Below are 25,102 nucleotides of genomic sequence, written 5' to 3'. Positions count from 1 at the left end.
GAAACAACATCACGAGAAATATAGACTCATCCTGTAGCAATATCAAGGCACTTAAACCCTTTATGAAGATGACTATAACCAAGGAAAGCACAACGCTTGGATCGAAATTGAAGCTTCCTAGAATTATAGGGACGAAGATTAGGCCAACATGCACACCCAAAAATCCGAAGAGAAGAATAATCTGGTTTTTATTGGAAGAGCTTTTCTAAAGGAGTGGAATGCCGAATCATTTTGCTAGGTGTGCGATTAATGAGATATGTGGCTGTAAGAAAAGCTTCATCCCAAAATTTGAGGGGCATGGATGCATGATCAAGAAGGTAAAGACCAACCTCTACTATATGACTATGCTTACGCTCGGCAGCACCGTTTTGTTGATGAGCATGAGGACATGAAAAAAGGTGTGTGATGCCAACTTTCTGAGAAAAAAAAGGAGTTAAGTTTCTCATACTCTCCACCCCAATCTGTTTGCATAGCAAGAATCTTGCGACTGAACAACCTTTCAACAAGATTTTGGAAATCATGAAACTTTTGGAATACTTCAGACTTGTGCTTAAGCAAATATATCTACGTAAATTTTCTATAATCATCGATAAAGCTTACATAGTATGTCTTTCTTCCAAAAGATTCTGGAGCAGAACCCCATACATCAGAGAAGATTAATTCTAAGGGTACACTAGATACACTCGATGATTTAGAATATGGCAATTGATGGCTTTTAGCCTGTTGACATGCATCACACACTGACTCTTTATCTACGTTACTAGAACAAGGAAGACTATTTTTGCTAATGACTTGTTGGACAATATGAGACGAGGGATGTCCTAGACGACTATGCCATTGCGTTGAAGAGGGCTTGAGGACTCCTAATGCTTGCTTTCTTGGATCGGAAGGATTTGAGGACAGAGGGTAGAGACCTCCTTCACATGTGCCTCGAAGAAGAATTTTCTTCATTGCCTGATCCTTAATCAAGAAAAAATTAGGATGAAATTCAAGAAAAGCTCTATTATCAGTGGCAAGACGATTAACAGAAACAAGATTTTTGGCAGCTTGTGGAACATGAAGCACGTTATTTAGATGAAGATTACGACTAGGGGTGCAAACAATAGCATGTCCAATGTGATTAATATTTATACCTGCACCACTTGCTGTCTTTATTTGATCTTTGCCATTATACTTGTCATGAACAGTCAACTTATCAAGTTCACTGGTGATGTGATATGTAGCTCCTGTATCTGTGTACCAATTTGTATCAACACCGTAGGAGTTCGTTGCCACAGCCGCACTTCGTTCTTCTGGAACAAAATCTAGATCAAACCTATTCCAGCAGTTGACTGCAGCATGCCCGTTCTTGTGACAAATTTGACAGCTTGGCCAGCGTGAGGTATTACCATTATTGCTACTGCTGCTATTCGATCGGTTGTTGCTAGAATAACCCCCATGTCCTCTGTCATGGCCGCGCCCACGCCTGCCTCGACCACGTGAGTTGAAATTGTTACGACCACCACGTGAGGCAGCGTTAACAGAAGATTGAAAGTGAGGATCGCCCTGAAGCAATTCCATCCGTGTCTCAAAACTTAAAAGTTGAGCATAGAGTTTATTAACTGTGATAGGTTCGACACGAGCAACAATAGCCGAAACAATCGGATTGTAATCAACATCGAGACTGGTTAGAATATACGAGACCATCTCTTCTTCATCCAAGGGCTTACCGGCAGATGCCATCTCGTCTCCAAGTGCCCTCATCTTCCCAACGTATTCGGCAACCGTCATGCTGCCCTTCTGGGTTGTGGCCAATGCAATGTGGGTATTGACTGACCTCACACGCGTTTGAGAGGAGAACATGTCCTCAATAGCCTTCCACACCTGCGCTGAAGTCTTCATTGCGACTACTTGTGTTAGTACTTCTCGAGAAAGAGATGATAGCAGGTAACTTAGAACCTATTGGTCTCGGGATATCCATTGCACGTATGCAGGATTCATGGCTTTTACTGTCTTGTCACCTAGAACAACATCAACATCTCTTGCTGGTGCGACTTCAGATCCATCCAGAAAGCCCTCAAGCATGGCGCTGCAAATTGATGGCAGCACCAGCGCTTTCCAGAACTGATAGTTTGTCTTTGTGAGTTTTTCTATGACTGGGTGTCCGAGCGAAGGCATCAGCACCAGACCGGGGGAGGCAGATGATGAAGAACCGTCGCTCGCCATGGATGAGCCGTAGAGGAGAGGCTCTGTTACCATATGAGATTGTCTATCTATGGAAGCATTTCTACCTCCGCAGAGGCCACGATTTGCATGTTGATATAGGCCGAACAAAACATGGCTATGGTTACAACAAGTTGTATTTGGTCTCTGGAGAGAATCCGAGTACAGGAAGATATCAACAGATACTTTCTATATATCTAGCCTAGTTTGATTCAATTCCATCTATAGGTCTGTACCGAAACTCTCTCAAACCGAAATACAAGATTATCTCTAACATAGTCTTGTCACCTCGTTGGGCCAACCTACTCTGAAGGATCATTTCGGGAATTTGCAGCTGAGAAGAAGAGTCAGGCAAAGATGGAATTACTTGTTTGTTACTTATTGCTTTCTTGAGTTGAGAAACATGAAACATCAGATGTATATCACTATGAGATGGAAGTTCCAATCAATAAGCTGATTTCCCAATCTTCTCCAATACACGGTAAGGTCCAAAGTACTTGAAAAGAAGCTTTTGACAAGAGGACTATACGTATGGTTGAATTTTTAGAAAGACTTCATCATCCACCTCGAAAGAATGACCTGACATGTTTTTATCTGCTTGTTGTTTCATTCTGTTTTGTTCTCGAACTAAGTGTTGTCGGATAACACTTTCCATGAGTTTCCTTCCAAACAGCCACTGGTCAAGGTCTTGGACAGGACTGACAAAAACTAATCCAAACCGAAATGTCGAGGTTGGTGACCATACAAGACCTCAAATAGGGAGTGCTTCAGAGCTAAGTGGTAAGTTGTGTTATACCAATACTTTAACAGAGGTAACCATTTCAGCCACTGCTTAGAGCAAGTGTGAATAGAGTAATGCAAAAAGGTGCTCCACCAGACCACCTCCTCCCGGCTCGCGCCGCCACCGTCACTTGCTTCTAGGTTTTGATGATACTGCTATTTGACTCATGCGTGCGTGTGTCATACTTCCGTTTGCGTCGAGTGTGGCGTGATAGTGGACTGCAGGGTCGTATATATAGATTTTTTTTGCAAAAAATTTAGATATACATCTATACACTCATGACTTTTCTTAGACCCTCCCTAAGCGGGTGGCTGGCTCAGGGGCCTACGCCCACCTACCCATACTTAACTAGTAAAAGTTGTGCACCTGTTTATTGACGAGCCGCGTGCACACAAAATAAAATACTATCTATCTCTTTTATATGTCGTTTTAACATTTAGCACATAGAACAAGATTATAATATATTCTTTCATACATGATATGTTTACCCCCTCTCGATTTCACATAAGCCACCAATACACCACACTAATTGAATTAAAACTCTACTTTTTAATAGACTTTAATATATGCACTATAGTAAAACATCACTAAAAATCTAAAACGACATATATTTAAAAACAAAATTAAAATTTTAAAATGACACATATTTAAGAACGAATGTAGCACCGGCTTTCTGCTGCCATATTTCCAGACCTCGTGCCATATTTCCAGACACGTTCTTTCTTTAAGCATGGAAGCTCGAACAGTCCATCAATCTACACTCGGCGGTGCGGTCCTCCAACTCCAGCCGCACCTGGGTCCAGGGTTCACGTTACCGACCGGAGCTCGGTAACCGAGCTCCGGCAGTAACCGAAATCTCGCGGTAACCGCGGTTACCGGTCAAAAATTCAAAAAAAATCAGAGAAAATTCATTCGGCAAAATTTGAATTTTTGCAAAAAAAATCGTGTTTTTGCCCTCTCGGTAACCGCTCGGTTTTGGTCGGTTACCGAGCGGTTTGGGTCGGTTACCGAGTGATTTTCTCGTATTTTTTATTTGGTCGGTTACCGAGCGGTTTGGATCGGTAACTGCTCGGTTTTCTTGATTTATCGGGCGATTTTATCGAATTTCCGTGCAGTTCAACAAAAAACCTAAAAAAGGGCTCAATCTTGTAAAATCAATAACTAATTCATCTGAGCTTCAAATCAAGTGAAAAAAATTTTGTTGGCTTCCTTGTAACATGATCTACATGATAAAAGTATTTACACTCATAAAAAAGTTCAAAATTTTTTGTAAGAAAATTTATTTTTTAAACCAAGTTAAATGCATAGTTTACTCTTTGCTAATCCAAAAATCATGAAACTAATTTTGTTAGTATTCTTACATGATCCTATATCTGTTAAAAATGCATGAACTCATGAATTAGTTATTGTAACATGCATGATTGTGTAAATGTGTTGCGACTAGATTAATTCATAACTGACTCATCACACCTCAAAAATTAGTGAAACCACTTTCATTAGCTTATTTATACTATGATTTACGTAGAAAAAATAATAGTAGACATGAAAAAGTTAATTACAATGCTGTTTCTTAACATATTCACTGTATGCTTGTGAACTTTGTAAAAATCATAGAGAATTTAATAAAACTCTAAATAAAGTGAAATCAATTTTAAAGATTCTCTTAAAATACGTTTTATACAAGAAAAATATGTGTTTGCATGTTACACTTTTCCTTAACGTGAGTTAATAACTGAGCCGCACGTTTCAATTTTTTTCATTTTTTTTCAAACTTTATCCCTATAGAATATGATGCAAACGACATTATTTTTGAAATTGTTTTTCACAGAATATCTTAGAATTGTGTTTAGTTTTTTTTTAGATTTTGTTTGAATTTTTTTAATTTTTTTTTTCGAATTTTTAAATTCAAATTTCAGTTACTGTTCGGTTTCTGAAACCGGAATCTCGACCGTCGCAGCCCAACTCGACCCGGCTTGTAGCCTTCGCCTGCGCCTGAGTCCGCGGAGCAACCTTTTATCCTCGGCGACGCAGTGGAGCCACCACTCTGCGGAATCCACGTACAATGCATCAGTCAGTATGCCAGTGCATGGCGATCGGGCCCAGAGCCCTGACTGACTGACTAAAGCTGTCCTCCATGCAGCAGCGCATCGTCGACAAGCACAAGATGGACGGGGCCTACGAACGTGGGGAAATGGCCACGAATAAGATATTCGAAAGCTGCTGCCACATATAGGCTGGCGAAAAGGACAGGAGGCTGCTTGTTTACAGTATCTCTCTCTCATCGCAATCTAGCACAGCGGCAGCTCAGGGCCAGGGTGACATGCTTGATTATAGTATTAGGAACCCGTGATGCTGGGATCTTGCAGGTTAATTGGTCACATTTCCTTGCTAAAATCCATCCGCGTTCTCGGAGAAAACTGAAGCCGAAGCTCGTTCTGTATGAGCACTGAACATTTGAGGCCGGGGGCTGTGGCTCCTTTCCTCCGGAGAGAATGGATAGTCTCTACTGCAGTTCCAGAGTCATGATTCAACCCATGTTGCAGTACAAGTGGCAGTCCTAATTAAATTGCTATTACTTGCACTGAATGCTCATAAATGAGAAATTAAAAATGATTAGACAATTAAACAGCGGAGCAACATTGTTACCATTACGAGCACTGAATGCTCATAATTGAGTAATTAAAAATGCATAGAAAATTAAACAGTGGAGCAACATTGTTTGATTACTCCCCATCCTTTGCATAGTATCGTAGTTTCCAAAGTTATCATGTCACATAAAATTATGGAAGATATAACTCTCCTAGTACATTATATCCTAGCTTGTTTCTTAGGTCCTCAAAGACAATTAATTGTAACATATTTTTATGTCTATAAATTATAGAGTCATTTATTAATAATAAATATATAATTAATAATTCAGATATTATTAGAAATATGGTATTATCTAATGATAAGATTTTCATCGTACGCGTATTGTCACACCCGGTTTTAAAGAAAATAACCAGATGTATTCCACATGTATGCCAGGATCAAATTTTTACATACATGCAGCGACATCATTAGTGATAACAAAAACTGTGTCTTAAATAACGTAAATATTCCTTACAAAAGGACCCGAAGGTCTGAAAGAAAATACTAATAAATTTTCAAATGGCAGCGGAACACCCATCCATCCACAGGCGTTGTCCGGGGGAAACACCAGCCTAGGACATGGTCTTCAATCGACGCCTTCTTCCTTCTAGAATTCAGCGTCCTCGCCCGGGACTTCCTCGAAGACTTCACCTTCTGAGCAGCATCCGATGGTAGGGAAAAGGCAAGCGTGAGTACATAAAGTACTCAGCAAGTGGAGGAAAAATATGACATGCAGGCTATTGACAAGGAAAAGTCAACTTGGGGATTACTGCGACTATGCTCAGCTATACCAGACTCAAACAGCCTAGCAACCTATTTACTAGATTTTTATTCCAACAATTTAAGAACATAACTCATTGGATTTCATCCGACTACCAGACTCACCAGATACCCCATATCCGGCTACCGACTCATCGGGAGTACCACCACCCGACTACCCAAAACCAACTCTTAAGGTCCCCATCTAATCCTGAAGAAGTCCAAGCCGCTCTTGACCGTGAGCACGGCTGATCGATCAGTTTATTTACTCTGCAAAGTTTGCACACTTTACCCACGAGTCGTGATTCCCTTTTTGCCTTACACTTCCGGGGTGTATGACCGGGGTCTCACTACAAGGCTGTTACAAAGTATCTCCACATCTATAAGCACCCACTGAGGTTTCACCGCTAACAGGGATTCCATCCACTGCAGAGGCCCCCTCTTGTGCCACTGAACCAACCATTGGTGCGTACAGGATGTGAAGAACACTAATTACTTAGCCAAGCTGTACCCATATAGGCCTCATGGTTGTGCTGTTTTGCCAGGTTACAGGCTCCAAAAACCGGTCCTTAGTATCCCACACAAGAACGTACACACACCCTGCTGTGTAGCTCCACCACATACTAGCCATCCAGTTGGGATCCCTAAATTCAAGCTACTACAAGATTATCATCTCCCCAAGTATTTGTTTCATAGTCATTAGTCATAATTCATAATAATTCTAAACCCTGACTGCACTAGCATGACTACCCTTTTTACATGACCTAAAACCCCAAAAGAGGCTAAAAGGAATGGCCACACAAAATCTAGTAAACCCTATTCATGGGATTTCAAAATTAGACAAGCATGCAACTAAGGAAAAGTAAACTATAATGATCTATGGTGAAATCAAGGTGATCAAGGACACTTGCCTTCGTAGGTTGGCTGCTCGGAATCTTCAAAAACTTGGTCCTAAATGTTGACACTCTGCTCTCCTCCTAAAGCCGAAGCACACACCGGAAAGCAATAACAAAACAGCTAAATACATCACACCAAATAGGAGAAACTAACTCTAAAAAGGCTATAAAAGGAAAGTACACGCTGCTACGATCTCGGGAGCGCAAAAATCACCTAAATCGGAGTTCGTATGGAAAAGTTACACTAATTCTACTCTACAGGGGCTTTTCTGAAAGATTGCATGGACTAAATTGTAAAAACAGAAAGTTCTAGGGGCTTATGTGTAAAGTTCAGGGACCTAAACATAATTATCCTAAAGTCCAGGGCCTAATTGCAATTATCCTAAAGTCCAGGGGCCTAATTGCAATTATCCAAAAGTCCAGGGGCCTAATTGCAATTATCCAGAACTATCTAAGGCCCTTTATGTGAAAATAGTGAAGCCTAAGGGTCTATCTATAAATTTCCCTAATTTCAGAGAATAGATTGAATTATTTTTATACAGAAAATCCTAATTAATGCGCAAGGCTGACGTCACTGGTTGACTGGGCAGCTGACTGGGCATCCAGGGCTGACATGGCTCTGCCACGTAGGACAGGAACATCCACGTGGCGCGCTAACGTGGCTCAGCTGCTGACTGGATTAAAGAGGACACGTGGCGGCTTTCTACTGGTCTGCGAAAGGGTATTCTGCGATCTAATCAAGAGCATTCAATGAAGATCTGACGGCTGAGGTTGATTGGGGGGGGGGGGGGGGGGAACAGGCCGGCGGCGATCAGCAATCGGCGGTGCCGCCTCGGACTTCGCCGGAAGTTCGCCGGAGACACGCAAACTAACGCTGCCGGCCGCCAAACTCTTCGGGAAAAGGTGCAACCGAACGGGGAGGGCACGGGGAAACTCACCGGAGGCTTGTCGACGGCCGAGGAGGTCTTGGCGGCGGTCGGCGACGACAATGGCGGATGGCGGCGCTCGGAACTCGACGGATTCGCGAATACGGCGGCGGAGAGATGAAACCGACGGGCGCGAAAGCTTCCTGGAAGGCAAGCGGTGCCGGAGAGGAGGTTAGTCGACCGCGGGGATCTTCGGGCGCTGCTAGCGACGGAGGAGGGCGGCGGCGCTTACAGGTGAGCGGAGAGAACTCGGTTCCGATGGCGGAGGCACTTCGGCGAGTAGCAAAATGGGTTCCTCGAGCCTCAGCGAAGATGGTGGCGAGCTCGGACTCGGAGGAGAAGCCTTGACGCTGCGGAATTGCTCGGCGGCGGCGACAGCGGAGCTGCTCGGGCTTTCTCGGTGCGTGCGCAGGATGGGAACGGAACGGCGGCTGCTACGGCTAAATAGGCGAGAGCGGGCGCGGGTGGTTGCGCAGGAGCAACGCGTAGGGCGGGCGGCGCGGCGGATTCGGAGCTGCGGTTGCGGGATTAGCTCGGATTCGGCGTGGGCTGTTGCGGAGCGCGGCGGGGACGACGGTGCTGACGGCGGGTCCCTCTGGTCAGCGGTGCGCGGGTGCGGTTGGGCCGAAAATCAGGCGGAAGTTTGGGCTGGGCCGGAGTAATTTAGGCGAGCGTCACACGTATCTAGCTTATGTGAGATAGAGTTCTAGAGGGCAACATGGTAGGCACGTCATGAACTCGTTCTTTAAGGACAAGTACTATCTATACTTGAAAAGAATCGTCTGATAAGTAAACAAGTGCCCCGTGTACCTCAAGAGGTACCGATCAAGTCAACTATGCTTGGGACTTTAAGTAGGATATGACCTTTTTTCACCCAACTATATAACTATGATAGGGGTATGAACAAGACATGCCCAATTTGAACTCAATCCAAGTGGGTTCAACTCTACGAGATTTAGCCTTCAAGCCCGGAAGAAACACTCAAGAAGCTTGAAAGACTCGCCGACTAGTTGAAGATTTAGATCTAGGTACCTTATATTGTAATCCTCTATTCAAGTTAATACAAGGGTAAGGTAATACACATGATATAAGGCTAGTATCCTCTAGGAGATCTGAACCTGTCTACATTGCGTGTCTCTCTTTTTTATCTAATAGTCGATAGTGCTAGCTAGGTGATCTTTACCCCATACAAATACTGCGAGCTTGTTTGGTTTATAGCCCCGAGACGCCCAACCAATTTTTTGGCGTTGACCCACACCTGCGCGTGCGTTTGGTTGTTGGCCAAATCATTGGCGTGCCCACACCAACATTGGCATGCTAGTTCATTTTCTCACTGATGTTGGGCGAACCACGAGCGGCAAAAAGTACGCCAAAGGTGAGTCCACACTTTGGCAGGGCAAGCTACAGTGGAAACCAAATAGGTCCAGAATCACACATGAACCATCATCAATCTGTGAGCTCGAACCAACACAGAACGCTGTTGTTGTTGTGTTTTGCTCTTGTCTCATTAGAGAATTCGCATGGCTCATAACTAAGGGAAAAGAGAGAAGAAGTTAGAGCGGTGAACAATAGATTTGTGTTGCGACCAAGCTCCAACATTTTTGGGTGTTTTCTTCTCCTTTCATTATGCAAAATTAGGCTAACTAATTCCTATCTTCACGCCATGCCACGCAGCACATCGGGCATGCCGTGATCAAAGCAAAGATTGGGCACATACAAGCTATTCTCGGCACGACCACTTACAAGACCAGGCATGGCGCACACACAATGTCTGTGGAATCATGCCAAATAACACAATGCAAAACTAACATAACTAACATGCTTAATGTGTGCAATGTTACTAACAATCCCCCTAATTCCCGCGCACATATTTGACTCCGATCAGGGCACGCTGTTCAGTGAACTTCAGGCGTCCAAGCGGCTTGGTGAGGATGTCTACAAATTGTCCCTTAGTGCCTATGAAGTCGACGTCAATCTTCCCTTGTGCCATGACATCTCTGATGAAATGAAATCTTATGTCTATGTGTTTGCTCCGGTCATAGAAAGTTGGGTTCTTGCTGAGAGCAATCGTTGATTTGTTATCGATCTTTAGGGTGACACCTCGCTGTTCTTCACTTGTCAGCTCAGCAAGGTGTTGCTCCAGCCATACACCTTGGCTGGCAAGCGACAAATGTTGCCGCCATGTATTCGGCTTCGCAAGAGGAGAGTGCAACAACTCTTTGCTTTTGCGAAAACCAACTCATCAGCGATCTCCCGAGGAAGAGTAGAGCTCCGTTGGTGCTTCAGTGAGTGTCTACATCCTCAGCAAGGTCGCTGTCACTGTAGCCTGTAAGATGCTTGTTAGACGCCCTCAGGTAGCAACAGCCAACATTGATGCTGCCAGCGACATAGCGTAGGATTCGCTTCACCGCCACCAAGTGCTCATTAGTCGGTTTCTCCCTGAACCTACTGACATATTCGACTGAAAAGGCAAGGTCCGAGCGAGTGTTCACCAAGTACCTCAGGATTCTAACGATGCTCCGGTGCTCAGTGGCGTCCACGACTGGCACAATGCTCTCCCAGCTGAGTTTGCACCGCTCCTCCATGGGTGTGTGGCACTGGTTGCAGTCCTCCATGCCTACCTTCTTCAGAATTTGCAGAGCATAGCTGGCCTGAGACAAGCTGATGTCGTTGGCACCTTGCTGCACCTCGATACCGAGGTAGAAGTGCAACAAGTCAAGCTCGCTAATCTTGAACAACCTCTTCATCTTGGTCTTGAACTTGTCAATCTTCTGTGGGTTGTTGCTGGTGATGACCAAATCATCAATGTAATAGCCCACCAAAAGACGACCGGCACCGATGCCACACGCGTACATGGCTTGCTCGGAACCACTGCACTGGAACCCGATCGATGTCAAAGTCTGATCCAGCTTTGCGTTCCATGCACTGGGGGGCTTGCCGGAGCCCGTAAAGGGTCTTGTCCAACTGTAACACCTTGTCCTCATGTCCCTCGAGAATGAAGCTCGGTGGTTGCGTGACGTAGACCTCCTCTTCCAGCTCGACATTGAGAAAAGCCAATTTCACATCCATGTGATGAACCGGCCAACTCTCATGGGTGGCGAGAGCAAGCAACAGTCGCACGGAGTCTAGGCGCGTGGCAGGAGCAAAAACTTCATCAAAATCGATCTTGGGCTATTGGACGTACCCCTTTGCCACCAGGCGTGCCTTATGTCGAATCACTACACCTTGGCTGTCCTTCTTCACCTTATATACCCACTTGAGGCCAATTGGTCGGTGTTCCTACGAACGATTGACTAGCCACCAAGCTGCGGTCAAATCTCTCTCTCTAGGATAATATGCCCAGGCTTTCGTACTTGCCCCAGGAGCCCCACAAATCGAGGGGGTCCCGGAAGCCCCTCAACTAGAGGCGGGGACTCCGGTGGTTGTTTCAAGTCAGTATATCTCGATAGAACCAATTCCAATCCAGGAAGTTGCCGACTCGGGTAGGTAAGCAAAGTCTTGTTATCCTCGATAGCGCTCATATCCTCCATCATGGCTCGACACCATGCCTGGTGCTTCTCCTCTTTGGCAAATGTCACTGGCTCATCAGTGAGTTGCAGCATGAGCACCTCGCTGAGGTTGTGCTGGACGTAGCCGGGACCCGTTGACACCCCGATCAGGTTGTTAACAAGCTTGAACCTCGGCATGAGTGGGCCATCACCGTCGACATCCAGGAGCTCCTCAACGTTAGGCGGCAATGACACAGACGGTGGCCTCAGTTGTGTTGAGGAACCAACACCATGTCCTCTCTGCCCGGGCACCTCACCAGCCGGAGACGATGCGCGCACTGGACCTTCCAACGCAAGTGACCTTGCGCCCGGGTGGTCGGACATCGTTGCTGGGCTGTCTGATGCAGACTGCTGCACGTTTGGTGCCTCTGGCGCAATCTCCACCGTATGCTCGATGATGAACTCCGATGTTTGTGTGGTCAACCCAGAGCACTGCTTGCTCCAGTCCCAGGCAGTTTCCTCCTGGAAGACGATGTCGTGCTAGATGATGACGCATCTGAACGCCAGATCGTATATGTGGTATGCCTTCACGCCGGGTTGATAGCCAATGAACACGCGGGGGCTGCTCCTGTCCGCCAACTTAGGGAGGTGTGGCTTCGTGATCTTCTCATGTGCAACACACCCAAAAGTGCTCAGGTAATGCACTACCGGCTTTTGTTTATGCCAAGCCTCAAAGGGTGTTATGCCATTGACACTTTTGATCGGTGCACGGTTCAACGGGAAGACGACCGTAGTCACAGCCTCTCCCAGGAACTTCACCGGAACGTGTCGCGCCTTGAGGAGACTTCATGCCATGGCTAGCACCTGGTTCCTATGCTCCACCACACCGTTCTGCTGCAGCGAGTAAGGCGCAGAGAAATGGTGATGCACGCCACAGCCTGTGCAGTACTCCGTGAATTCAATAGAGGTGAACTCACCCCCATTGTCCGGTCGGAGGACGCACAGTTTGCGGCTAATCTCGACCTCCACTGATGTCTGGAAGCTCTTGATCACCGCTGGCGCATCTCCCTTTGCCCCGAGGAGAACCAGCCACATATAGTAATTGAAGTCATCCACGAGCAAGTTAAAGTGTCACTTTCCCCGTGCGTCGCCGAAGTGATCGGCCCGCAAAAGTTGCCATGGACTAGGTCAAGCGGATCGATGGCGCGGTAGTGAGCTGCCACCAGGAACAATATTCTTCGATGCTTGTGGTGATGCAACAGTCGCACAACTGATCAACATGATCAATGTGAGGGAGACCACGTGCCATCTTGCCGCTGGACATCTTCTGGAGGGCGTCGAAGCTCAAATGGACGAAGCGCGCGTGCCACACCCACGTGTTCTTCTAATGGTGCACGGACAAGTACACCGGCTAGGTGAGATTTAGGTGCAGGAAGTAGAGCCGGCAACGAGGCGCCTCTGCCTATCCCAGATGCAAAGAAGGCCGTCGTCGATCACCACTTGGTAGCCTTTTCAATCCAGCTGACCAATGTTGATGATGTTCAAAGGGAGGCAGGGATATAGTAGATGTCGGAGAGTTCATTGTGCTCGCTGTTGTTGCACTCGAACAGCACCATCCTGCGCTCCTCGATGCCCACCATGGAGCCATCGCCAAATTTGACCGTTCCGGTCACCCCTTGATCAAGATTAGAGAAAGTGGCCAGTGTTCCAGTCATATGGTTTGTGGCTCCGGTGTCGAGGTACCACATGTCATCATCATGCGCTTCATCCCGATCCAGTTGCGCGAACACCTTCCCTTCCCCCAGATGCACCACCGTCTTGGTGTCGGTGGCGATGGCCTGTGGTGGCACGACTGTCTGCTCGACCAGGTGCAGCTCGCAGACATGCGCCATGAGCAGCGTCGGCTCCTCCTCTTCAGCCTGAGCAACATAAGTCTGTTCACGCTTCTTCTTGCGGCAGTCATGCTCCTAGTGCCTGGGATGCTTGCAGTAGCGGCACTCGTCCTTGGACACGTCAGGTTCGGATGACGCCCGGCATCGTCGGGCTTGGTGTGTGAACTACCTCGGCCGCGTCGTCGTCATTCGCGGCTACTTTTGTTGCCTTCGATTGAGCCCTCACCGATCTGCAGCTTCAACCACTCGATTAGGGATTCCAATTCAGAGAGGAGCAGCTTGTCGTTGCTGGTTTCACCCCCCGAAGGTGTGTCATCTTGAATCTCCTCGCATTCCTCCACCACCTTGATCCGCATGATCAATTCCTTGATAGTCAGCGTATCAAGATCGATCATCATCTTGATCGAGAGCGCGATCTATGAGAATTTTGCCGGTAGGACTCAAAGGAACTTGTAGACCACTCTCTTGTCATTGTGCTCAGCACCGAGGGCGATCAGCTGATTGGCCACCCCCATGATGTGTATGGCAAACTCGGTGACCGTCTCGCCGTCGCGGAACTTGATGTCGTAGAACTCCTGTCACAGCTGCTGCGCCTTTGCCTTGTGCACGTGATCGCTGCTAGCGTACATCGACTTGACAGTGTCCCATGCCGTGCAGGTCTAGTCCTTGAGCGCCAGCGTCCCCATCAGATCGCGGGGTACCACCTTGAGAATGGCCTCCAATGACATTCGGTCCTCTTGCCGATCAACAACGCCGAACTCCACAGTTGCCCACAACCCCCTCGCCTCCATCATTACCTGCATGAGCAGGGACCAGTCGGTGCGCGTCAACATCGGCTAGGATGCGTCGCCAACCTCGCGCACCATCTTTTGGACCACGACCTCACAACCAATCGTGCGGCCACGACGCGAGATGATCGGTGAGGGCGAGCGTAGGGGAGACTGGTGACGAGGAGGCGTTCTCTAGTGGTTGTTGACCGGAGGAGACATCCTCATGGATTGTAGCTCGCTCTGGTACTAATTGTCAGCTCGAACCAACACAAAACATTGTTGTTGTTGTGTTTTGCTCTTGCCGGATTCTCGTTAGAGAAATCGCACAGCTCACAACCAGGGAAAAGAACAAAGAAGTGAGAGCGGTGAACAATAGATTTGTACTGCGATCAAGCTCTAGCGTTTTGGGGTGTTCTCTTCTCCTTTTATTATGCAAAATTAGGCTAGCTACTTCGTATCTTCACATCATGCCGCGCAGCACATCAGGCATACCATGATCCAAACAAAGACTGAGCAGTACCAGCTATTATCGGCACGGCCACTTACAAGATCGGGCATGTGTGCTCCTGCCAACTAACACAATGCGAAACTAACTTAACTAACATGCTTAACATGCACAGGGTTACTAACACAATCATCTATTGCCACTGCGGCCGAGGACGGAGCTCTGGTTCAGGCGGACAGCAGCGGCACAATTACTGGAGTGGCTCTCCACTCCACCCACCTACTCAGATTTGCCCTTGGCATTTACTCCCCCACCTACAATATCAGGCAGTCCATTACTAAGCCCGTTGCAATGTGGAAGCGCCAGCGCCTCATGCCACTCTCTGCCTACCGTGCTGTGGCTGGCTAGTAGTACCGTAGCTTGCCACTGTCACCACACGCTGCGTTGTTGTGGTCTGTCAAACTCTGTACCAGTGTACCACCGCTCTGAGCATGCCCATGGCGGCCTTCAAGCTGTCCGTGCTCGCCGCCGCCTTGGTTTGCTGCTCCCTCGCGCGGGTGTCCGAATGCGGCGGCGGAGGCCAAAACTACACCTCCATGTTCAGCTTCGGCGACTCGCTCACCGACACCGGCAACCTGCTCGTGTCCAGCCCGCTCTCCAACCGCATCGTCGGCCGCTTCCCCTACGGCATGACCTACTTCCACCGCCCCACCGGCCGATGCTCCGACGGCCGCCTCGTCGTCGACTTCCTTGGTGCGTTCATTCGTGTGTGGCATTGTTGTCCTCTTGTCTTTGCGGCTAACCAGTGATGGCGGAGATGTTTCGCATTTTGGTGACGTTTTCTGCTTGTTTCTTGTGTTGGCGCCGCAGCGCAAGCGTTTGGCCTGCCGCTGCTGCAGCCGTACCTGTCGCGCGGGAAGGATGTCCGGCAGGGCGTCAACTTCGCCGTGGGCGGCGCCACCGCGATGGATCCGCCCTTCTTCGAGGAGATCGGCGCGTCCGACAAGCTCTGGACGAACCTGTCCCTGAGCGTTCAGCTCGGGTGGTTCGAGCAGCTCAAGCCTTCACTCTGCAAGTCACCCAAGAGTCCGTGCACATTTCTCACTCACTCACTTGATCTGATTTTTTGATTTGGGATCAGTAGAACTGCAGTACTGCGTACTTTAACCGAAAATTCTGTCGTTTTTCTTGAATCAAAACAGGTTGCAAGGAGTACTTCAGCAAGTCCCTGTTCCTCGTTGGAGAGATTGGAGGAAACGACTACAACTACGCGTTTTTCAAGGGCAAGACTCTGGATGACGCCAAAACTTACGTTCTCACGGTCGCCGGCGCGGTCACCGATGCCACTGAAGTGAGCAAATCAGTATTAAACTGCATGCGTTCTCAAGATGCGGCCTTTCAATTCTTTAACTGAATCGCAATGCGTTGTGACAGAGGCTAATCAAAGCAGGCGCGATGCACCTGGTGGTGCCGGGGAACCTGCCGATCGGCTGCTCGTCGGCGTACCTGACCTTACACCCCGGCAGCAACAAGAGCGACTACGACTCCGTGGGCTGCCTCAAGACGTACAACGACTTCGCGCAGCACCACAACGCCGTGCTCCAACAGAAGCTGCAGCTCCTCCGCACCAAGTACCCGCATGCCAGGATCATGTACGCCGACTACTACGGCGCCGCCATGTCCTTCGCCAAGAACCCCAAACGGTTTGGTGAGTATTTTTTTGACTTTGCGATTGCTGAATCAACTGAGAATTTGAGCTGTCTGGGATCCTTTCCAATTGAGATGGACAAATAAATTTGACATTTATCTGTTCATCACATAGCTGATGCAAGACTGAAAGCGACACAGAATGGTCACCATCAAAATGGGGTGCATATTGTAGGGCTCTTTCGGAAAAGACTTCAGGATCTAAGCCAATATTCTTTCGAGAAAGAGGGGCTATGTCTTGCTAACTGCTTGCTTTTGCTACACTGAAAGATATGGTCCATTTAGCCAATCATCTGCAGTAGCTAGCATGGATCGTGACACTGAACGATAGATCTGCCACTGGAGTGCTAACAGACGTTTTATTCCTTTTATTTTTTTCTAGATTATTGGTTTAGGCACTGATCATTCCATCCTCGTAAAATCTTGACATCCGACTCTGAGACTCCGTCCTTATATACTAGTGCTTGCAAGCGTCTCACACCAATAATTGTTGTTGTATGAGGTTCTAGAAGTCTACTGACATCCTGGGCTTGATCAGATGATGAGCATTTATTTTCCACAAACGAATACATCGACTTCAAGTTGCCTTGATTAGCTAGGTGATTGGTCACTGTTAATGCGTTATCAGCTCGGTCAAATCCTATAGTTGCTCGAGCTAGAGTGGCTCAATTAATAAGTCGTTAGCAGCTCAGCTTAAACGCTAGAGTATATTTTTTTCTAGAACTTCATTTGTTTTGAGAACTTAAACTAGGCTATCATGATATGTTGTGTTATGTTCTCTAGGGGAAAAAACAAAGGAACCTACTAAAGTGTCAATTTGGAAAGTAACTGTCAACTGTTTATAGACTTGGCCTCTAATTTCAACTATATGACAGTTCCAAAATTCTACTGTTCGGCCTTGTATATGTGTGGCTATAATCTACCTGAACCGCATTAGACATGGTAACATGGAATAGTTCACCACCGAGATGGCGTTTGGATGAGGGAGATTGGGCGATTGCTCTAGAATTTTTTAGATTTTCTTCAACTACGTACCTAAGTCTGAAGAGTTCATGGAATCGTTCGTCCAAAGTTTGGGGAGGTTTGGGCTTAGGCTAAGTTTCGGTGTGGTTTGGGCTTAGGACTCCTTGGTTCGCACCTTGGCTCTCCTCATGCTGCATTCGATCACTCTGCGGCTCTGAAAGTGCGTACTCTTTGCAGGGTTCAAGGAAGGGCCGCTGCGGTCGTGCTGCGGCGGCGGCGGGCCGTACAACTTCAACCCGCAGGCGAGCTGCGGCGTGCCGGGGTCCCGCGTGTGCACGGACCCATCGGCGTACGCCAACTGGGACGGCGTGCACCTGACGGAGGCCGCGTACCACGCCATCGCCAACAACATCCTCAACGGCCCCTACACCAGCCCCAGGCTCCTCTGATCGATCCATCATCTCAGGCTTATTGCTCGGCAACTGATCTGTAGTAGCAAGAATGTGACTCTGAGCTAGGTGTGGTAATTAAGCTGTTGAACTAGCGTGAAATGACACTGGAAGAGTAACTCGTAAGTAAAATGGAGGAGTTTTGGGTCCGGTTCTGACTGTGACTCTTGGGGTTCCTGGTTGTTGTGGTGCTACAGAGATTGCTGGATCAGATTGTTAGAAATAAAGCATGACAGTATCGAACACGAAATATAATTTTACATAGAAAACTTTTGCAGAAAAAAATCACAGGCGTTAATTGGTGATCTTCACTATATCAAAAATATATACAATGCAAAGGATTACAATGAGAGCCTTAACTCTCCTTGCAGCTTACAAGATATATTTATAGAAGTGGATACATACGACTCGAGGATAATACGGACAGTTCCGGAATATAGGCTGAAGACGTCCTTTGTATGGCCCAACAAGAATTCGAACTACAATCCAACAAACTCCACCTTGAGACTAATTCCATCTTGTAGCAAATAAAGAATCATCAATGAACTCCCTTCAATAATAAATATCACCGATACCAAAAGTCTCTAGGACTCAAACTGTAACACCAACTAAACTTGAACATAGCTCAAATTTAGTAGCAGAAATTGACTTTATCATCATATCAACAATATTATCATGAGTGCTTATCTTACATATTTTTATATCACCTTGAACAATGATATCTCGAATATAATGATACCTCACATCAATGTACTTTGTTTTTTAATGAAAAATCTGATCCTTTGTAAGGCAAATATGACTTTGACTATCAAAGAAAGTATTAATACAAGAATTATCTTCATAAAGCTCAGTGTACAAACCTCTCAGCCATATAGTTTCTTTGCATGCTTCAGAAATAACCATATATTCAGTTTCGGTAGTTGATAAAGCAATAGTAGCCTGCAAACATGCTTTCCAACTAACAGCATAACCATCAATGGTGAAAGCATAACTTGTAAGAGATCTCATCTTGTCCAAATCACCAGCATAATCTGAGTCGACATAACCAATAAGTCCATCTCTAGATTTCCCAAACTGCAAACAAGCATTAGAAGTACCACGCAGATATCTGAAAATCCACTGAACAGCTTTTCAATGCTCATTGCCAGGATTAGCCATGAATCTACTAACAACACTTAGTGCATGAGATAAATCAGGACGAGAACAGACCATAACATACATAAGTGAACCAACTGCACTTGAATATGGAACTCTAGACATGTACTCAACATTATAATCTGACTCAGAACATAATGCTGAAGATAATTTGAAATGTGCAGCTAACGGAGTACTCGCTGGTTTTGCATTATGCATATTAAAACGACAAAGGACCTTCTCAATATAGCCTTGTTGACTAAGGTATAACTTACCAACTTTCCTATCTCTAATGATCCTCATACCAAGAATTTTTCTTGCTTTACCTAAATCCTTCATCTCAAATTCACTACTCAATTGTGGTCTCAATTTGGCTATTTCTAATTTATCTTTTGCAGCAATCGACATATCATCGATATAGAGAAGCAAATAAATAGCTGAACCATTAACAGTCTTTAAATAGACGCAGCTATCATAATTAGAACGCTTAAAATCATTAGAGAACATAAAAGAGTCAAACCTCTTCTACCACTGCCTAGGGGATTGCTTCAAACCATAAAGAGATTTCTTTAATTTACAGGCAATGTCTTCTTTTACAGGAATAACAAAACCTTCGGGTTGATCCATATAAATATCTTCATCTAACTCCTTATGTAAAAATACAGTTTTAACATCTAATTGCTCAAGTTCATAATCACGCATAGCAACAATATTGAGTAGAGTGCGAATAGAACTATGCTTCACAACAGGAAAGAAGATATCATTATAATCAATACCTTGAATCTGGCTATAACATTTAGCCACCAACCTTGCTTTATACATTGCTGCTTCATTAGGAGAAATACTCTTATTTCTTTTGAAAATCTACTTGTAACTAACAAACTTCTTTTCTTTTGGCAATTTGACTAAATTCCAAGTACTATTTTTTTCAAATGACTCTATTTCATCTTACATTGCAGTCATCTAATTATTGCAATCAAAATAAATAATAGCCTCATTATAATTAAAAGATTATAATTAACTTCAACTTTTTCTGCACAACTCAAAGCATAGACAACAATATTACACTCCTCAATTAACCTTTTGGTGGATTAATTTGTCTTCTAAACCTGTCAACTGCAATAGAATATTGTGTATGTTGCACAACGAGAGAAGAAGGTGGAACACTAGACGAATCATGATCAATAAATAAATTTTCAGCAATAGGTGCGTCTTAGACAGTAGCATCTGGTGTACTTTTTGCATTAATAAAATACTCCACCTGCACGTTTAAAACTCTGCTGACTCTAAACAGGAGCATTAGGCAATATAACAGATTCATTAAAGACAATATTCCTACTAATTATCATCTTTTATGTTATAGTATTTCACAATTTATAACCACTAGTACCAGATTTAACACCAGATTTATGGGGATGAATATATTGTAGGTGCAAGTCAAGGAATTATGCAGTATATATGTAGTAGTTAAGTGTTGATGCAGGATACATGCAACTTATGATAGTTAAGTGAAGGCCGGCGTCTATACAATACTCCGTACAGAGCTACTTAATAGTATCATTCGGGAGGAAGGGGTAGAGGCTGTTTTACAGGATTGACTCACATTCACAAAACTTGTCAGCCAAGAATTCACTAACATGTACTTTAGTTTTGTTCTCGATATACTGAGATTCTAGTGCCGGCAATTGACCTCGTGTTTCATTCGCACGAGTGTATTTATAGTTTTATTGCAAACTAGCAAGATGAACACGCTAATATCGTGGCTTGATTATTCTTGATGTAATATTTTATCAAAATAATCTTTGGTTAAAAATTAGTCTTTTAGTTTTTATGAGATTAGTATCATTTAGTTATAAAACGCATAAAATTAAAATATGAGATAATAAATTATGATAGTGGAAGAGAAAATTATTTATATTTCAAACTTGCATCCGAATCATATACATATATTGGTTGGATTCATATACGTTTTGACCAAATGTTAAAATCATAATAGCCCAACCAAAATCAAAATATGTTTGACTTGTCTGTGTTTTGTGCTTTGGTATGCTACCTGCTTGATACGACAATCTTAAGCTACACAATACTTCTTAAGAAAATATCTTGAGCTACACAATGCTTCTTAATTTACTATCTTCGTTAAGAATTTTAAAAAATTTCATTATTTTTAATTATAAATTTTAGCTATTGATTAATTGTATTTTAAAGGAACTCTTTATTTAGATATTTTATTTTTATAATAATTGATTTTTTTAATACTATATTTGATATGGATCCTTCTTTTTTCGATTGTAACTCTAATTTCAATTATTATTAATTTAATTTTGATTCTTTATTCAGATATATTGCTAATTTATCATAATTTTTAATTTCTAATTTAGTTATTTATTAATCATATTTGATATGCATTTTTTGGTTTAATCTAAACCATTAGACGTTCATAACAATGAGTTATCTAGATCAATTTTTTTATTAATGTGATAATTTCATAATCTTGAGAGTGAATACGATGATTCTTTTTAACACTTAAATAATAATATAATAAATTTAATTAGGTGAAAATAAATTTTAGTTGTTTTTTAGTTTTGAATATCCAATAACCCAAAAAATACAAAACTTATACCCTACCCCGGAACATTTTGATTTTGGTAAGCTCACCCTTTCAAAGTTTTCGTCCAGCCCAACGAAAGTTTGGTATTCTGGGCCAGGCTGAGAAGTCCATTTTTTAAGGTTCGCACAAGATGGGCCGGATGAATAATGGCCCATAATTCAACAACGGTGTTGACTCTGTCAAGTTTAACCCGAAAGACTCGCACGGCAATTGCTCATGGGCGTTTTCGAGGACCCTGATTTAGGTTGTGCTTGGTGCGTGTTCAGAATTGCCAAAACGCATTCTATAATTTGAACGGATAATAATATCGTCGAATGCAATATTGTTGAAATCATGTTTGTAAAATAAATTTGCAGGGTTGAACCGCAACACAACCTTGGTCAACGAAAAGTTACCCAGTGACACGTGGGTAATAACCCCAAACAGTAGGATTTTGGCTTGCTGTAAATTGTGATGGTGCACGTAATAATTGAGCACAGCAATGGGACGACAATTCCGGTTCGCATCAAAGTCAACCCATCTTACTTGTTCAATGGAACCACATTTCTATTTGTAATATCATGTGCACGTATCATGTACCATCGTCCTTTACGTAATTGAAAGTGACCGTGCGGCATTAAAATTTGATACTGCCGATCCAAAATCCCCTAAATGTATTTTGAATGCCCAATATGATATGTTGACTAGTAGTTTTGCATAATTTTTTGGAGGCATACATATTTTTTGGCAATTCTGAGATTTTTTTTCTTGAAGTGTACAAACGTACATACGCACAATAATACATGCAAGTACTTTATGCATATGTTGACAAAATCCAAGTTACTCCGTACTCCGCACAATAATACACGCAAGTAGTTTTGCATAATTTTTTGGAGGCATACATATTTATAACACGGAATACATGTATGTCACGCACGACCCAAACTTTGTTGCCAACATGGACACAACCATTTTTTTTCAAGGTACACTATAACGAATAAGCTAAACAGCTTTAGCTGATGAATAAACTACATACGCAATTGAAGCATGCTCCAATTGGTTACTTCATCCATGCTTTGAAAAACCCATCTAGGATCAAACGGTAGCGCTGCGCAATATATCGTGATTACCTTTTGATGCAACCTTTGTGTTTGCACGTCGGCTGATCTAGTAACTGCCTGTGTGCATCTCATGAGCTAGCTGGCTCTGATGTGGGGATTATGCTTCCCATTTCCCAAAAAAAAAATGTTGAGAGTGCACACATTGCACCCGGGGCACTGGAAGCTGAATGTAAGAATGAAATGGGTGCGGTCGCCGACCTAGATTATTATTTATGTAATCGAGCATAGTACTTTAATTACGTGATCAATATTTCTGTCGGAAAAATTCTGGCCAATGGATGTGTTGGCGCGAAATTCGTCCAATGATTTTGTCTATATAAACTAGCCGATGCATATTAGTTCCAAAAGTCGATCGAGGTCTCGAGAAGCACGCCCCGCGCTGCCGTCGTTTCACGTTTCTGCAGCCATGAAGATTCCCATCGCCGCGCTCCTCCTCCTCGTGCCGTGCCTGCTCCACGGCGCGTCCGCCGTCCACCCACACAACAACTTCACCTCCATATTCAGCTTCGGCGACTCGTACGCCGACACCGGCAACTTCATCAGGCTGGCCGCCCCGTTCATCCCATTCATTCCTTTCAACAACTCCCCCTACGGCGAGACGTTCTTCGGCCACCCCACCGGCCGCGCGAGCAACGGCCGCATCGTCCTCGACTTCATCGGTACGCACGCACACACGCACGCACGCACGCGTATGCTACCACCAGTTTGCCGGCCACTGCTCTGACAGTGTTTTTTCTTGACATGGAACGACGCGTGCAGCGGATGCTTTCGGCTTGCCCTTCGTGCCGCCGTCCTTGGCCCAAGGGCAAAACTTCAGCAAGGGCGCAAATTTTGCGGTCGTGGGGGCGACGGCGTTGGACCTGGCCTACTTCATGCAACAGAACATCACCTCTGTTCCCCCGTTCAACAGTTCCCTGAGTGTCCAGCTGGGGTGGTTCGAGCAGCTCAAGCCTTCGTTCTGCAACACCTCGCAAGGCAAGTACTACGTACAGACTTGGCCATCAAAATTTACTACTTCCTGACATGGTCGTGTTCTGAAATTAGTCCATGCTTGCAGGATGCGAGGATTACTTGGGCAAGTCCCTCTTCTTCATGGGAGAGTTCGGCGGGAACGACTACATCTTCTTCCTGGCTGACAATAAGACCGTGGACCAAACGAAAGCCTACGTTCCTGCCGTTGTCAACGCCATCGCCGCCGGTGTAGAGGTACTGGAAATGTATTCCAAACGTACTTAATAACTGGTATCATTCCGTTTCCTGCAGTTTTCGTTAACACGCTCCGTTTGTTGCTTGACCAAACGCAGAGGCTGATCCAGCACGGCGCCAAGCGCATCGTCGTGCCAGGGAACCTGCCCACAGGCTGCACACCCATCATTCTGACGCTGTACGCGAGCACAAACGCGTCAGACTACGATCACTACGGCTGCCTCAAGAAGTTCAACGGCTTGGCGCTTGACCACAACACCCTTCTCCAGAGACGGGTCCATGAGCTCCGGAGCAAGTACCCGCACGCCAAGATCGGTTTCGCCGAATACTACAGGCCCGTCCTCGCGTTCCTGAAGAAACCGGCATATTTCGGTGAGATCATGCCACGTTTGTCGATGCATGCACGCGCCCTTCACATCGCTGAAAGTTGAAGACCCAACTGAAAGCAACGTCGCGTCTGATTTTGCCTCGGAATGTCATGCAGGATTCAACGGCAGCTCGGCGCTGTCGGCGTGCTGCGGGGCGGGAGGCAAGTACAACTACAACGCCACGGCGGCGTGCGGTTTTCCCGGCGTGCCCGCGTGCGCGGACCCATCCAAGGCGGTGAACTGGGACGGCATCCACCTCACGGAGTCGGCGTACAGGGACATCGCCGGGACGTGGCTGCGCGGCCCGTTCGCGGAGCCACCGATACTGAGCCTGGCGCATTGATTCTTGGTTTCAACGTCATGACATCGACTGGGTTGATATCTTAGCATCCCGCTTTGTTGCCTGTAGCCTTACGCCAATGGCAAGGCAGTTAACTGAAAGTCAATGTCAAAAAGAGACACCAGAATATAGTTGCTCATGAACTAGCAAGAAAGACTAGGAGAGCAAATATCTCAGCAGCGTGGATAGCAAGGACTCCTTCATGTATGGAGCACTTCGTGCTCAAAGATCGTAACTCATGCACTCTTTAATATATATATTATATAGCCTATGTGTATCGAAAAAAACAGAAGTCAATGGCGTTCTGCATTTTTTGCCCCAGGCGTCAACGAAACTTTTTTCCATTTTTGTTCTAAGAGAAGAGAGTACGTATCTGACAGAACTATGCAGCTGGTGAAGCCTCGTGCGTCATTTGGGCTCTATTGGATGTGCGT

General features: G+C 45.3%; 2 protein-coding genes and 1 non-coding gene across 3 annotated transcripts; 2 read left to right on the top strand and 1 right to left on the bottom strand.

Moving 5' to 3' along the window:
• Positions 1 to 1,565: 1,565 nt before the first annotated feature.
• On the bottom strand, positions 1,566 to 1,704 carry LOC133910343 (small nucleolar RNA Z247). The gene has a single exon (XR_009908514.1). It is a non-coding gene; the product is annotated as a small nucleolar RNA Z247 (small nucleolar RNA).
• Positions 1,705 to 14,979: 13,275 nt separating this feature from the next.
• Positions 14,980 to 18,041, top strand: LOC133892924 (GDSL esterase/lipase At5g45910). Its single transcript, XM_062333920.1, has 5 exons — positions 14,980 to 15,543; positions 15,661 to 15,876; positions 15,993 to 16,141; positions 16,225 to 16,498; positions 17,698 to 18,041. Exons 1-5 carry the CDS (start codon positions 15,282 to 15,284, stop codon positions 17,907 to 17,909), a joined length of 1,113 nt encoding a protein of 370 aa, XP_062189904.1. The 5' UTR covers positions 14,980 to 15,281; the 3' UTR covers positions 17,910 to 18,041.
• A 5,073-nt stretch (positions 18,042 to 23,114) lies between these two features.
• On the top strand, positions 23,115 to 24,857 carry LOC133909750 (GDSL esterase/lipase At1g28600-like). The gene is made up of 5 exons (XM_062352307.1): positions 23,115 to 23,413; positions 23,514 to 23,729; positions 23,812 to 23,960; positions 24,059 to 24,332; positions 24,445 to 24,857. Exons 1-5 carry the CDS (start codon positions 23,161 to 23,163, stop codon positions 24,669 to 24,671), a joined length of 1,119 nt encoding a protein of 372 aa, XP_062208291.1. The 5' UTR covers positions 23,115 to 23,160; the 3' UTR covers positions 24,672 to 24,857.
• Positions 24,858 to 25,102: the final 245 nt, after the last annotated feature.

This window comes from Phragmites australis, chromosome 2 (genome assembly GCF_958298935.1).
Source record: "Phragmites australis chromosome 2, lpPhrAust1.1, whole genome shotgun sequence".
Taxonomy (NCBI): Eukaryota; Viridiplantae; Streptophyta; class Magnoliopsida; order Poales; family Poaceae; genus Phragmites; species Phragmites australis.
The sequence above is the reverse complement of the archived record's forward strand: the minus strand, read 5'-3'. Positions and strand labels throughout refer to the sequence as shown.

Bases quoted from the DNA above. Each gene is read 5' to 3' on its own strand.
- LOC133892924 (XM_062333920.1), top strand. From the start codon at position 15,282: ATGCCCATGGCGGCCTTCAAGCTGTCCGTGCTCGCCGCCGCCTTGGTT. The intron at 15,544-15,660 runs GTGCGTTCATTC...TTGGCGCCGCAG, and splicing joins CCTCGTCGTCGACTTCCTTG to CGCAAGCGTTTGGCCTGCCG. The intron at 15,877-15,992 runs GTCCGTGCACAT...GAATCAAAACAG, and splicing joins ACTCTGCAAGTCACCCAAGA to GTTGCAAGGAGTACTTCAGC.
- LOC133909750 (XM_062352307.1), top strand. From the start codon at position 23,161: ATGAAGATTCCCATCGCCGCGCTCCTCCTCCTCGTGCCGTGCCTGCTC. The intron at 23,961-24,058 runs GTACTGGAAATG...GACCAAACGCAG, and splicing joins CCATCGCCGCCGGTGTAGAG to AGGCTGATCCAGCACGGCGC. The intron at 24,333-24,444 runs GTGAGATCATGC...AATGTCATGCAG, and splicing joins GAAGAAACCGGCATATTTCG to GATTCAACGGCAGCTCGGCG.